Source organism: Malurus melanocephalus, unplaced genomic scaffold (genome assembly GCF_030028575.1).
Source record: "Malurus melanocephalus ecotype Western Australia unplaced genomic scaffold, MMel_1.1 scaffold_39, whole genome shotgun sequence".
In the NCBI taxonomy this organism is placed as follows: Eukaryota; Metazoa; Chordata; class Aves; order Passeriformes; family Maluridae; genus Malurus; species Malurus melanocephalus.
In genome coordinates, this window is record NW_026623271.1 from 2093147 (window position 1) to 2108743 (window position 15597).

The window sequence follows — 15597 nt, forward strand, 5'->3', positions numbered from 1 at the left end:
TCACGCTCAGCAGCTGCAGCGGGAGCGCGGGGAGGCAGCGGAGCGTACGCGGGCACCTCCGGCAGCGCCGGGCAAAGCGCACCCCCTGRGAACCAAATCTCCAGGAGTTTTAGCTGTACTTTGCACATTTGGACCCGCCTACCTAAGAAAGCGAGGCAAGTGTGAGTATTTGGGGTCCACACTGCCTATGCTGCCTGTGTCTAAGCATATGTGCCAAGGACAGAGCTCCTGAATGTGCAGAGACGGCTCCCTTTGTGCTCCCATCCTTCGGCCACAGTTTCCGAAGCTCTGAGTGACCCCGACACGAGCGCGGTCTGAAACTGGTAGCAGGTGCTGCCCCTGCTTAAACTCCTCTGCGAGAAACTTGGGAAGGGCTGGCAATGCAGCTCCATTGGGCTGCGTCTGTTTATTGGCAGTCGTGGGGCAGAAATCAAACTTAGCCTGAAACAGTTGGAAATTTAAGGAATGCCAGGAGTCATTTCCATAGGAATCTCCCCCTCCTGCCGGTGCCGCGGTGCGCCGGTACTTAAGTGAGCGCGGCCCCTGCCGGCACCGCGCAGCCGGACCGCTCGCTCTGCCGAGCCTGCCGCGGCTCCGGCTGTGCCGTCGCTGACTGCTGTGAGCTCAGGCTCAGCGCACAGGTCGGGGAATGCAAATCCAAGTGTCACTGGCACGGGAATGATTATTACCAGATGCTAATTGCTCGTTAATGTATGCTAATCACTGCTGCATGCCAGCGCGCTCAGCGCACCGCGTGCCAGGCCGAAGGCACTGGGCTGGAGCGGAGCGGCTCCTCTCAGCCTCAGCCCCGCGCCGAGAGCCGCCACCGCGCCCCCACGGCTGCGCTGTGCTCACACAGCGCTCTCCTCCGCGGCCGCCATCCCGCTCCCGAGGCGAGGAGCAGCCCCTGGTGATGCCTGTCTGCTCCGGGCTTTGCCCCGCAGAAATTTCCTTCAGGCGGGCGACAAGCGTCTCCGGCTCCCCCCGCGCCAGCGCMGGCACCGCCGCTCACCCGCCGCAGGGGACCCAGCAGGTGCCGCCCCCGGCTGGAGGAGCGATGATGTTTTGTGCGGRAACGGGAACACCGTACACACGTTCTAAACTTTAAAACCCGCTATCCGAACATGTCTCCCGGGGCGGGCTACATGAACAGCATTCGGAGAGGGTCCACTCGGCAGCCGCTGCCCCGGCCGGGAGAGGCGCCCGCTGGCTGAGGGGAGCCGCACACAGCAGTCGCCCTACCCGCCCGGGGAGAGGGCTCCGGCGGCCCCCTCGCCCCCGCCCGCCGCCGCCACCTCCCCTCGGGCCGGCCCTGAGCCGTGGCCGCGCAGGGCGGCGGGCGGTGTCGGTGCTGCCGCCGCTGCCGCGGCTGCTGGTGCTGGCGCGGAGCCGCTGAAGCCCGGCAGAGGGGCTCGCCGGCTCTCGCACGCAGCGGCGGCGGCGGAGCGCGTCGCGTCGAGCGGAGCGAGCGGGGAGGAGGAGGAGGAGGAGGAGGAGGAGAAAGGAGGAGGAGGAGGAGGAAGGGGAGGGGGGCACCTTCTCGGCGAGGATGCCCGGAGCGGCTGCAGGGACGGCGGCTACAGGAGCAGGCTCGTCAGGACCGGTAGCAGCGGGGATGCTCCCAGCTCAGGAAGCGGCCAAGATCTACCACACCAACTACGTGCGGAACTCGCGGGCCATCGGCGTACTCTGGGCCATCTTCACCATCTGCTTTGCCATCGTCAACGTGGTGTGCTTCATCCAGCCGTACTGGATCGGGGACGGCGTGGACACCCCGCAGGCGGGCTACTTCGGGCTCTTCCACTACTGCATCGGCAACGGCTTCAGCCGGGAACTCACCTGCCGGGGCAGCTTCACRGACTTCTCCAGCCTGCCCTCGGGAGCCTTCAAAGCTGCGTCCTTCTTCATCGGGCTCTCGATGATGCTCATCATCGCCTGCATTGTCTGCTTCATCCTCTTCTTCTTCTGCAACACAGCCACCGTCTACAAGATCTGTGCCTGGATGCAGCTGACCTCGGGTAAGTGGAGCCAGCGGCCCCGGTGCTGAGGGGCTCCGCGCCGCCCTGTCCGGCACAGCCCGGCCCGGCCCGCGGGGCACGGGCAGCTCTGGACAAACTTGAGGCGCCGGCGGCCGTCCGGGCTGCGAGGGTGTCGGGGAGCGGCGGGGGCGGGTGGCGAGGGCCGGGGGTGCCCCGGCGGGGCAGGCCGGGAGGGGCTGCTTGAGGGTGCCGCGACACATCGGCAGCGTCGCAGAGCGGGGCCGGTGCCGGTGCCTGCCCCGGGCCGCCCCGCCGCCCGCCTGGGCGTGGGCCGAGTCGGGCTCAGCCCGCAGCTCCTCGCACCGCTCCGAGGGCTGCCCGGGGGAACTGCCCGCTTTCCGTCTGTGAACCCACCCGTGGGTATCCCACAGCTCCAGGGACGGCGGGCGGGAGCGGGCGAGTGTCCTCCGGYGCGTGGTCTGTTGTAAAGGTCAGGAGAAAATGGCAGTGGGGACACTTGGAGCAGGCGACGGTGGGTGAAGGCAGCTGCCCGCCTGTTGAAGGTTAGCCCCATTCCCACCATTCCACCTGSAAAAGGCAGAGCCCACTTCGGCTCCGTGGGAGGGGTCGGCGGGGTCTTTTGCTGGCGAAYTGGAAGGGCAGCTGAGGTCGTCGGATGTGGCAGGCACGAGTTTTGGTTGGGGTCTGCTTCACTTGCTCACAAGGTTTATTTTCCGCTGTATGTTAGAAGAGTAAAGAAAAAGAATCGATTTCAGTAGCTGATTTTGTTTCAGAAGATCTCCTGACTTCCTTTGACTTTCCCGTCACATCGAGTGTCTCCCTCGGGAAAGTGAGTGGTTAGAAGGAGGGAGAACACCAGGAYATCCCTTTCTGCATTTCCAGCACAGCTTTCCCTCTGAGTTAGTGGAGAACTAATGATTTGTGTGCAGCTGGGAGGATAAGGAGAAAAGAATGGACTGTAGAKTTGGGATAGTAATAAAAGCAGTTTTAGCAAGACAGAAAATAATAATTCTTCAATCATTTGAGGGAAAAAACGGGCTAAAATTAAAGCATACCTGTTACATATCCTGCTGGTACAACCCTGAAATTGACAAGTTTTGGAATGAGCATGAATTAGCTGTTTGGAAAACGGAGCAAAATGTCACCAAAATGGGCTCACAAGCACTTTTTCAGTCCCCTTAATTGACCTACATTCGTTTCAATTTCTGAGAAAAAATTCTTTTGACTTTTTACTAAACAGCTTCAGCATTATTCAACATTCAGCATTCATTTGCCATCTAGACCATGAGACTTGGTGGAATTCTCTGGTTTGTATGAAACAGCTTTAACCATTTCTCGCTCTGATGATATTTTTCTGTGTGCTATTATACATTTTTATGCTGCTTCACTGAAGTTTCCTTGTAGTTTCTTTCTCTATCACTTGGGAAGTGACCTGCAGGCACTTGAAGTTGGTAGGTTTTTCCCCAATGCCAGCAGGTCTAGTTTTTTAGACTAGAAATTATCTCTGCATTGGGAACCGCCTTTGATGCTGGTGGCTCCTCGGTCCATTCAGTAACACACATTCTGATATGGTCTGGTTAATTGTACACAGTCATGTCACTTGGCTCTGGGCAGAGCAAACTGTTTCATCTTCGCACCACTGATGCCTCCTCTGCTCCACTAAGGACTTCTGCTTTCAGCTGTCGCCTCTCCTTATGGCTCTGCTGCTAAAAAGTGCCATGAATATTCACGGTTTTGATGCAATTCAGCATGATTTGTTCCTGTCCAGAATGCAGTAGGACAGCACAATWTCCAGATCCCTTGCACTTTCCAACATGAACACCTATTTATTTGGTTGCAGTTCTTCATGCCAGGAGATTCTAGTGCATGATAGATAAAATGAATCTGATTCCTTTACTGTGTTTCTGTATATGTGAATAATAATGTTTAGAAACCAYCACATGCAGCTGATCTACTGGAGCCCGACCAATCTATACCATGCTGCATGCTTGCAGGTGTGACTGGAGATAWGTTTTCAGGCAAAGCAATACAGAATTTTTGTCATCTCCAGAGCTGGTAGATGCACTGTTGGCATTAAAAGTCAGTAAGAGGAGCTTTATGTCAGCAGAAGAATCACTTCTCAGACTGCTTCCCTCCAAAATTAATAAGGGAATACATGCATACCACSAAGTGGTTGTTTGCTTTCTTTCCTGATTTGTACATGAATGCCCTGGAAGAACTRGAACAGAGTTGGGTGTTGAAAGAGCCTGACTTTATTGTTTGCTGAATGTTTTAACTTAATTCAGTATTTACCTCAYTGTTCATTTCTGTATTGCTTTAAARAGTGTCCTCAGAGGAAAACCAYCAGAAAGTCTACATTGGTTKGGGTTGCATCCTTTTGAGGAAGAAAATAAAGGTGGTGGAACAGAGGGAAATCCTAGAGTAAAACGTGCAGGACAGGAGTGTTATGGTGGTAGGTTTTCTCTGAGCTGTATGACCTACTTCTGTTATTAGTTTACTGTCTGAAAAGAATAAGAATAGATAATGGTAATCCTAAAATGCTTATCTTMCTAAAAACAATAAAATAGTGTCACCTACATATGCTTATAGTTCTGTGTAGTACAGGAACAAAATTGAATCTGAAGTAGTGAAATAAAGAAGCATGGGAGTGTAGCTTTGATTTTGCTTGCTATTATGTACCTTCATCGTGTTAGCATTCTGTTAGGTCACATAATACTTAAATTTGATGTAATTTAAATCTTGTTAGAATCAGGTTTCTGACGTGTTATCATGCTTGGTTTAGGATTGCAAATAAAAGCTTAGAAACTGATTTCTTTAGAAGAAAGATTTTGATAACAGTCTGTCCTGCATGAGTCATTATAAATTGCCAGCATGATATAGCTCTTCTTTTGAAGAGGTGTGTTTTAAATAAGAAAAAGATKAACAATATCATGGACACATACACTTTCAGTCCTTGTTGCTCTCCAGTCATGTCTATGATTAGACAGGTCTACAACATGAAAAGAAGAAAAATCGTAAGGAAAATGGTATTTCCTATGTGTACATGAGTATAACATAGATTAGATGGCCTTATGGTTTAACCATGGCTTAGGCTGCCTTTTCTGTTCCATGTGCATGATGCTGTCAGGGTACRCTTGATACTTTGAGAGCCAGTTTTGGCAGTCGTGTTCTCCATCTCCTAACCTCCCTTCTGCAACTGAAAAATGATAGATACAAGCACTTGCACGTGCATTCACCCAACTTGTACAGCTGCATGAACACAAATGCTCAGTGAAATCATTAGGAATTAGGTATTATTGTTCTTTATTACTCTACACCTAAAGTTTGCAAGAAACCTCACAAATAAAGATAATTCTTGAGATTTATTCCTGTGTAGGTTAAGTAAATTAAACACTTCAGTTCTGTCATTGTGATTTTTTCATTATTAGATATTTGCCATTGCTTTTTTCCTTTACTAGGATGTTTCAAGTTACAAAAAAGAAAAAAGTAGAGAAAGCAGAAGAAAGGCACACAARTGTCCCATGTACAAGTAGGGTGAAACCAGTGTATAGGTTTTTCAAGAGATGCCTAAGCCATGCCCATAGTACAAACAAAACATAAAAGCTCTGTACTTCGAAAAAAACACAGACCAGTAATCTTTGACAGTGGTCTGTAATGTGGGCTCACAAAAGSATCAGAGCAGCTAAAGCTCATTTTGCCCTCCGTACTTTTGGTTCTTCAGTACTCAGGGATTTCTCCAGCTGGATCTTGGCATTTAAAAGGTCTTGCTGGATTTTGTTTTCTTGGACTTTGGTTGCTTTTTGAACCTGTGGAAACTTTTAGCATTTATGGTATCCCAGAGCAAGGAGTTCCACAGCTTGATCCATGTTGGGTGAAGGTTCAGTAGTGGGTTTTGTGTTTTAAATCTYGTGTCTGCTCATTTCATTTGATCCTCTCAGCTCATGTATTGGAAGAGGCTGCGAACAGGGACCTTGCAGACACATTCCTTGTCCTGGCTCTGATCACACCTTTGCTGTATCCCCTCAGTTACCTKCTTGTGAGACCTTTGGCTTTTCAGTCAGTCTTTAGTTGTTAGGTTGTACCGAATTTGCGAGCATCCTTGCTGCCCTGCCTGTAGCCATTTCCAGTTTAGTGTATCTTTTCAGAGTCTGTGGGACCAGAGCTACGCACAATATTCAAGACAGACAAACCAGCYGTTCATACAGTGACTTAATAATATTCTGTCTTTCCTCCTTTGTTCCTTTCCTAGTAATTAGTAATACTCAATTTTTCCCTGTTAGTGAACAGTGGCTGATGTTTTCACACAACTGCCTATTRTAACCCAAGATCTCAGTCCTGAAGTGATAATAATCACTTTGGGGCACATAATTTTGTGTAGTTAGGTTTTTCCCCCTTAGAGGAATGACTTCATTTTTATCAACATTGACTTTAATTTGACTTTTTATTGCCTAGTCACTCAGTATTGTAAAGTCTTTCTTCACATTCAGCCCTTATCGTAACTACCCTGAATGGATATCAGCAGTTAACTTTGTCACCTCACCATTTATCCTGTTTTCCAGCTCATTTATAAATAAGCGAGTAGCTCCCAAGTTCCAGCACAGATCCCTGCAGGATTCCACCAMTGACCTCTCTCCACCTGAAAAATTGACAGTAGTGCCCTACCATCTGTTTCCAATTATTTATCCTTGCAAGGACATTTATTTTTATCCTYTGGGAGTCTAGGTTTTTTAAGACTTACAAATGACAGATTCATCAAACGTCTTTTGGAATTCCAAGTAAACATTGTTAATGAAAATCTCCATGTTACACATTATTTTTTACTTCTTTGAAGAACTCTAGTAATTTTGGGAAAAATTACATTAAATAGGTGTATTGGTCCTACCTTACTTCCTTTCATCACACAAATATGCTATCTTTGTACACATGCTGACATACACGGTTTCTTTCACAGTTCTACTGATTTTTGTGGTGCAGGTGTCAGTCTTTCTGTGGATCCTGGGTTTTCCCTGGTCTTGTTTTAAACAAGTTTTTAAAACTGGTTTCCTATCACTCAACTGCCAGTTCTTTGAAGCCAAAGCAGCCATAATGAARAGTTTATTACATGCCACAGTTAAAAGTTCATTTAAAATAGGGAATTGTTTCAGAATGAAAAGGATAAATTCTTCATTGTGTTGTCTTTATGCTTGAAATCAGTCTGCAGGACCAGGTGACTTTTACGTAAGAGTCTTAAAAGGCTTGACCTTGATGCTCTTGGAGCCTTTGTTACCACTGTTTGACAGATACTTTGATAGAGGGGTAAATTCCAGAAGGGTAGGAAAAAAACCCAGCCTCACACCAGGGTTTGAACAGGGTGTCTTGTAAAGTCAGACAGGGATCTTGTTTATAGCCTCAGTATCCTTAACAATTTGTTGAGTGAGTAATTTACGTTTATGGTTCCTGAACTTTGCAGGTGACAGAAAAATTATTTGTTTAATAAATGATAGTTATTTGTCTAATAAATTACACTAAGGATAGCTAATTGCATAGAGTGATTTGGATGTCATAATAACAGGGGCTTATTTCTACAATCTGTATTTTAATACACCAAATGCAGTGTTTGACTTCTAAGAATCAGAACCATGGAATGGCCTGGGATGGAAGGSACCTTAAAGATCATCCARTKCCAGCCCYYCTGCCATGGGCAGAGACACCTTCCACTAGATCAGCTTGCTCTGAGATCCATCCAGCCTGGCCTTGAATACTCCCAGGGATGGGGCATTCAGAGTTCTCTGGGCAGCCTGTTTCASTGTTTCACGACCTTGACAGTAAAATGTTTCTTCCCAATATSTAATTTAAACCTACTTCTCAGTTTCAGTTTGAATCCRTTCCCCCTTGTCCTGTCACTGTGTCCTGTTGTAAATTGTTCCTCTCCATCTTTCTTTTAGGCTTCTTAGAGGAACTGAAAGACCASAGTTAGGTCGCCCCAGTGCCTTCCAAGCTGAACAATCCCAATTCTCTGAGCCATTCCTCATAGGAGAGGTGCTCCATCCCCTGTCATCATCTTCTCTGGACTCACTCCAAAAGGTCCATGTCCTTCCTGTGCTGGGACCCCAGAACTGAATGCTGCACCGCAGGTGGGATCTCACCAGAGCAGAGCAGAGGGACAGAATTCAATTTAGAGAGAAGGATATTGTTTGTGGGGAACCATGTCAAAGGCTTTACAGAAGTCCAGATAAATGACATTCGTAGCCCTTTCCTTGTCCACTGWTGTAGTCACCMCATCACAGAAGWMCACTGGGTTGGCCAGGCAGGACTGGCRCATGGTGAAGCCATGCTGGCCATCCCAAACCACCTCCCTGTGCTTCATGTGCCCTGGCACAGCCTCTAGGAGGATCTGTTCCATCAYCTTCCCAGGYACAGAGGCTGACAGGTTGGTAGKTYGCAGGGTCCTCCTTYCTACCCTTTTTAACATAGGTGCAATGTTTTCAATTTTCCAGTCATCTGGGACTTCGCCTTACTCCTTGTGACTTTTCAAATATCAGGGAGAGTGGCTTGGCAGCTGCACCAGTSAGTTCCCTCAGGAGTGTGGGATGCACCTCGTCAGTTCCCATAGACGTGTGTATGTTCACACTGGTGCTCATGAGCCTGATCTGTACTTGCAGTTGGAAGCATTTTGCTCCCCCAGTCCCCATCCTGCAGTCCACGCTCWCAAGAGGTGTGGGAAGAGAGGCTGCCACTGAAGGCTGAGGCAAAAAAAAAAGTTGTTGAGTACCTCAGCCTTCTCTTTGTCCATTGTTACCAGTTTTCCAGTATTGCTTCTCAGGGGAAGAAGAGCATCTTCTTTGACCTTTCTTTTCTGCTTAATACACCTGTAGAAGCACTTCTGTTTACTCTTTGCATCCATTGCCAAGTTCAATTCCAGCTTCAAAAAATGTAAGWGGCATCCTAGTGATGGAAGAATTATGGAAAGCAGTTATTTAGAAGAGAAATTAGAGACTGTGGTGGATGGACATCTGTATGTGAGCTCTCACTGCTGTGAAAAGGTTCAGTGTTGTCCCTAAATGTGTGTGCAAAAACTCGGACTGCCTTTGCCCACAGTGGCTCCCATGCCTGTTCTCTCTAGGTCAAATATCTTTCATGACGCTCTTTCAAGTATAAAGTAGAAAGRATCTCAGAACTGATTTAAATAAATGAAAGAAGAAGAGCTAAAAGGATGAATTTTCTTGCTATTCAAAAGAAGATTAAAAATTGACAGATGATGGCATATGAGGACCTACAGGGGGAGATTTCAAGTCATGCAGTGCTCCTTAACTTGACAAATGCTCTGTTTGGAAGGTGAAGTTACACAAATTTGCATTAGCCAYGAGGTATGTGCATTTGTAACCTTTTAAGTTTCATTTTTCATTTGTTAATTGTCTTTACTAACTCACCAGAAGAAAAGGACCTTAACCAACAGTGCTGCCAGCTTTTGTTACCACTATGTACCCCACATGTAAAGTGGGGAGGCACATGGGAGGCAAAAGGGAGAGGAARGCAAGTTCAGGAATATTGAGCAGGTTTTTGAGTTTCATCATTGATGCTGATTTTGATAAGAGCATTAACACCCCCATGCCACCAGCAGGGTGAGGTGACTGAAATTATTTAGTGGTCTCTGAGCAGTAGTGGGTGTTGGACCATCAGGGAGAAAATTCTGAAAAATCAGGGTTCTTGAAGGCTCTGACCATGGTACAATGAGTATTRCCTCTGCATTTTGGGGAAATGGGGTGCTGGAGCTGTGCAGGCAGGCAGGGAGCAGGGAAGGAGCCCACTGTTCTCCTTGCCAACAAATGGACTGTCTCATCAATCCCATAAGGACTAATCTAATTCAAGCGGGCCTGGTGCATGGGCTTCTTTTTCCCAGAGGAGAAATCATGCTGCCAGTATGATTTTCTGTATGTTCAGCTCCAGAGGCAACTTTCCCACTGGGTTTAATAGTGATCCCTAGTGCCTCCCCCATCCTTGCCTGGGAATGCCCCATGGTAGCCTGTGCTCTGCTGTCACAATGGCTGCAATGAGTATTGCTGTTGCTGGTGTCCTAATGTGAAGGCAAGTTGGGGAGGYTGGAAAGATGAACTGAAGGTTTAAGTGGGAAGTTGTCGGTGAAGTGAGTGATGGGGCTGTGCAGCTGCTTTGATTTGATTACTTTGAAGTAAACATTTTCAAATACTTCATGTTGGGCTATAAAAATGAAGGTAAAATGTGGATCATGCGGAAATGAGGGAGAAATGCTGTGCCCAGWGTTTTGTCTCTAAAATATTTCTTTCCCCAAATTCTCTGTGCCCACAGCACCAAAAGTTCTCTCCTGCATCCCATGATCTCATGCCTTTGGTAGCTAAGCTCTCCAGGTCCTCACAGGTCCCCATTTAGGGCACAAAAGCACAGCATTATACCTGGCAGAAMGGTATTTGTCTATTGGTTTCGTGTCCTCTAGTTGCCATCTACATTTGTTAAAGGATCAACTGTCCCCATCTTTTCACTGGTGGGAAATTTGGATTCTTTCTGCTTCCAGCTTTTTTCACAAAACTTGAAGAGTTTAGTATCTTGGAGCTTGTAGCATCAGTCAAATTTGGTTGAAATTGGTCACCAGGCTCAAAATCACAAAGCCACATCAGTCTTGATCCCAGAGGGAACCGTCTAAAATGTATCATGTAAGAAGTGAGTATCTTGTATTTGTATGAGTGATTTGAGATTTTGATAGCAAAACTTGTTTTTTGAAGCATAAAGGTATTTTGGGAATGGAGAAGAGATATTTTCTTTTGGTTTAGAGTGTAATAAAAATTTCAGTATCTTATAACTCTCCCAATTGCCTTTTATGAACATCCTGGGGGCTGTGGTCCACTGTCTGAAAAACAGTAAGATAACAGAATAGTAAGAAATAAAAGGAAATGCATAAAGTTATCCAAGCAATTTGAGGACGAATACCATTTCACTAGGAAAAAAAATACATGCAAGGGAAGAAGGGGAGAAAGAAACTGGGAGAGACTTTAAAAGAGGAGAATATCACCTACTGAAATGTGGGGAGCTGAGAACTTGAATATGGCTAGGAAGAAGAAACAAAAGTGGGGTTTTGGAAAGTGGCTGGTGTCAGTGCAGCTCTCTTCTTGCAGCTGAAGGAACATCAGTGGCATAGGATAGTGCTGCTGCTGAGTTTGTTTGGGGATTCCTTCTGAAAGTTTAATGAAGACAATTGCTATATGCCAAAATGAAGCAAGGAAGAGGAAAACATATGGATATTATCAGCAGTAAAAAGGCATGGAAGAAAAGAAGGCTAGATTTCAAACATGAAGGTTATTTTACCTTTTGAGAAAGTGGGCCTTTTTAGCACTGTGGTATAAACAGCATTAGCTTTGATCTTGCAAGCTTAAAGACAGCAAACATATCAGAACAGAGAATCTGTGGTATGATCAGATGGTGTGGACTCAGTATTTGAAAACTAACAAGATCCAGCTGTGAGGAATGGCAGGGTCACAATACTGAGGCATTACAAAGGAAAAAATAAAAACATTTTTGCTCAGAAATGGTGAAATAAAAAAAAAAAAAAGACATGAACAAGGCTATAGCCTGGAAAATCTGCAGAATTTGATAACATCGGTTGCTATCAGCATTGTTAAAAATGCAGTGGCAGCAGCATGACAGTGAATAGCTAGAATATGCATTACTGTGTGGAACAGTGTGCAGCTCCCAATTACTAAGAGAGAATTATGGCTAGAATCCTTAAAAAGGGAAATATAATAGACTTCAAGATCCATCTATTCTAAGAAAGATATTATCCATCTTCACATTGGCATTCAGAGATGCAGAAGACTTGAAACAAGCTGGCCTCAGGATGAGAAGGTCATACTTACTGGGGGAAAAGGTTCCTTTATTTTCTCCTTGAAGAAGCCAGATGCAAATTTATGAATTTCATTGATTTTAAAAGGTAGCTGATGGCGTCTGTGGAGAGCCTCTTTGACACAAGCACATCATGTGCTATTTCAGAGAATATTATTCAATCAAGTAATTGAGAGTGCATCAGAAGGATAAAGCTACTGAATAAACGGTTTGAAATAAATTATTATAAACAGTTGATAAGTTGTCACACATTCCACTTTCTTTATTTTTCTGGTCATCTTTTGAAAGGAAAAGTTTATAGAGAAGAAAGCTAGACGTGCTGTACTTGCAAGGTCAAAGAAAAATATTCTGAGTTCAGAGGTTCAGAACACACTACTTGTGAAGCCTTGGGAAGTTCTTTTGTTTACTGCTTGAAGTCAAAAGTCATGTGCCTGACTTTGCAGAAGTTGATTGAGTAAGGTGAGCGCTCTCGCGCAATTACCATGGGCAGGATGTGTTTTGTCCTGCTGTGCTATGTGCACCTCTGCAGTTTATTGGTCATGGTGAACCTGGTGTGCAGCGGAATTGTGACTAAAATAGGACAGGGTCCCTTAAGATGAGGGAAGATTTTAGCAATGTCTCTCCCTCCTGTTTGACCTTTTGCCTCTTCCTGTGGAATAACAGGCTTCTGGAGTGGCTGCAGAAGGTGAACTCTCCTCATCTCCATGGMGCTTCTTGGTGGGATCAAGAACATTTGAGAGGGTTGTTTTGCCCAGATGTAACAGCATGTTAGCATGAAACACCGAGATAAATTCTCTTGTGCCTTTTAGAGAGACATTCCTGTKCCGAGCCATCTCAGCTTGCCCAGGCCCATCAGAGGGATTTGGTTGCTGTGCCTGTACCCACAAATTAAGCATGTCCAGAGTCCCCCTCTGCTGTAGAGTCAGCTGGCACACTGGCCACTGGCCATATTATTACATTTTTTACCTTCTAAAACTGGGTCACCAGACTCATTCTGCCTGTTGGGAACCATTCCTGGCATGTCCTAACTTGCCAACTGTGCCCTGGCAATATTTTGGAAGATTGTTAGATGGAACAGACTAAAACCACTCCTGTGACACATGCTGGGGGACAATTCTAACAATTTAATAGCGTGGACAGTTGAGTTCCAATGCCTGGGAATGCTCTCCAGTACTGCTTCAATTATCCAAACAGACATAACCAATATGTAGCCAAGTCTCAAAATGAAGAGCTTAAGAATTATCTGTACAGGAAAGTTAAGGTAATATGAGATTTAATCCTTTCATTTGAACCAATTTATAACTGCAACTTAGTGCCATTGTATAAATTTCTGATTTTCTTTTTTTAAAATTGACAACAAATAATCTCTGAATGAAAAATTTACATGAAATGTAATTATCTTTGAAACTAAACTTAGTAATCATCTTGAAAATGAAAGACATTGATAACGTTTGGCAAGAGGAAGAAGTGATCAAAAATTTAGAACAAACCATAAAAAAAGTTTTTCACCTAAAGGTAGAGGAAGAATGTTACCCATGAGCCTAAAAATCATAAATGGGAATTCTCTCTGATGTAGACTATGCTTCAAACTCAAATTTCCCACAGGAATCTTCAGCTGTCATGCATATACTTAAGAGACATTCAGTATAATTTCACAAAGAGTTAATTCAAAGTTTTAAGACTAATTTAATGAGGGAAGTATTAGACTTTAAATGAAAATAAAATTATTCATCCTTGTAGTTTTATGTTCCTTTAAAGAAAGTTAATTATTACTCAGTTGCTGTGTCTTAGTATTTAGCCTTCCTATTACTGATGAAGTTACATTAGACCATCATTAAAATAAAAAGGTGTAAATTGCAATGCACGGTCATTACACTAGAAAAATATCACCCAAAAKATGCAGATGTCTCACCAGCCACAGTCAGTCGCATTTATCTCCTGTCAGGCATTTGTATGTAGCAGATTCATCCATCAGCGTGGCAGCAATACGTTAGTGTGGCTCACCAGCTGTCGCTTCCTGGGTGACATTGGCTGTTTGTCAGCCTTGGGGATGGAGGGGACAGTGCTGGCTCAGTGAAAGGCCATGCAGCTCAGGGTGGGTGGCAATCAGTGCAGACAGCCAAAAGCCATTGGGTCACAATAGAGTCACCTGCCCCAGGGGACCCTGCTGGAGGCTGGACYGGATGGACCTGCAGTGGTGCCTTCCAGTGTCACCCACTCTGTGAGTGGAGAGAGGACCTGTCCACCAGAGGATGGCCGTGGGGTGGCGAGTGGTGCTGCTCTGACAGGATGYACATGGTCCTGGCACATACTTCATGAAGCATTTCCAGCTGATTTAGGGCAATGCTGACATAATTAYGGGATGTGGTGTGATATTTCACTTGGGATTCTGGACACTGATGTACAGTTCTGAATGAGATAACAATAGCTGCAAAAAGGAAAACCGGTGAGCGGTGACATTTCTTCGAAGAAGAAAACTAGGAAAACTTGGTTAGCTTAATGTGGAAAGAGGAAAGTTGATGTCTGCGATTGYTGACTAAAAACACATGGAAGGGTTAAAAACAAGAGGAACGTAAAAGAGCTGTTTGAGGCACTGATWTTTTCTTTGACTTGATTTGGTTTCCTATACTTCTTCCAAAGGTGGTACCACATGTCATGTAGCATTGCTAGAACAAATTACAACCTACTTTGCTTCATGACACTTTAAAAATCTCAGTAGTTTATGAACTCTAGAATCCATGGACTGTAGCGTGAAAACTAATGATTTTAAACTCATAGCTAACAGTGGGACAAGAACAAATGAATATTATCTGCATATAAATCACTACATGCTGAAAATAAAAAGAAAATGTGTTTTCTAACTACTGGAGCAGGATGGTTCTACAGCAGCTTTCTGAAGGAAGGAGATTTCGTAAAATACTGAGCTGTGTACTAGAAACAGATGAATATCGGAAAGGGATTACAGAGTGTGGTGTTTGTAATCGCATGCCTTGTTCCTCTCATTCTCATTTTGGAAAACAAACTCATCTGGATGAATGTTCTTTCCTATTCTACTCCCATTTGTTCTGTTTTTTAAACAGTATCACTCCTATCTCAGTGACTTCTTGGATTGAAAATAGACAGTGACCAGGATCTGTAGATCTCTCAAGTGAGGCTCATTCCTGCCTGGCATTTTGATCAGACAGGCAAGGGCTTTCCTTAAATTCCCAACAAAACTGTAAAACATTGGCAATAAAAGCAGTTGCAGTCGTGTGCTTCATATTTCCTCTTTGCCTTCAATATTTTCATGCAACTTTGGTATTAAATTTCTGTAAGAAAGTACCATTTTTAACTAAATGCTGGTGTTTAAAAGTGAAAGCAGTCAAAAAAAAGAATCTTTAAAATATTCTAAAATACCAAGGTATCAGGAAAATCATTTTTACAAGTCATCAGTTCTATGACTAACCTGTAATTTTGCTGAGGATATTTCCTGGAGAAATTGTCCCATGTTAGCTTCCCACGTGCCTAATTATTTTGTGGTGCCATGCTGCTATGTAAACAATCTTCCTAAATAGTTAAGAAACTCATCAAATCTCTTTGTCTTTTTGACATGCAACTGCACATGTCGTTTTTTGTGTGAATTGGTTGGTGTCAACTGTGTTGGGTGTTGGAGAAAGAGTGGGCTCATCCAGTGGTCCTTGCTCACACAGGTTGGGTGTGACACTGAGTTCTCTGTTCTGCCCCTGCTGCCTCTTTTCCTGCCTCCTGC

At 45.1% G+C, this 15597-nt stretch overlaps 1 protein-coding gene across 1 annotated transcript in view; it reads left to right on the forward strand.

Annotated features, from left to right (window-relative positions):
- Positions 1–1549: 1549 nt before the first annotated feature.
- Positions 1550–15597, forward strand: part of LHFPL3 (LHFPL tetraspan subfamily member 3) — a 195417-nt gene continuing 181369 nt past the window's right edge. The window contains exon 1 of the mRNA XM_057364461.1: positions 1550–2018. Within this exon, the coding sequence (XP_057220444.1) occupies positions 1550–2018 (469 nt within the window). The remainder of the gene's footprint in view (positions 2019–15597) is intronic.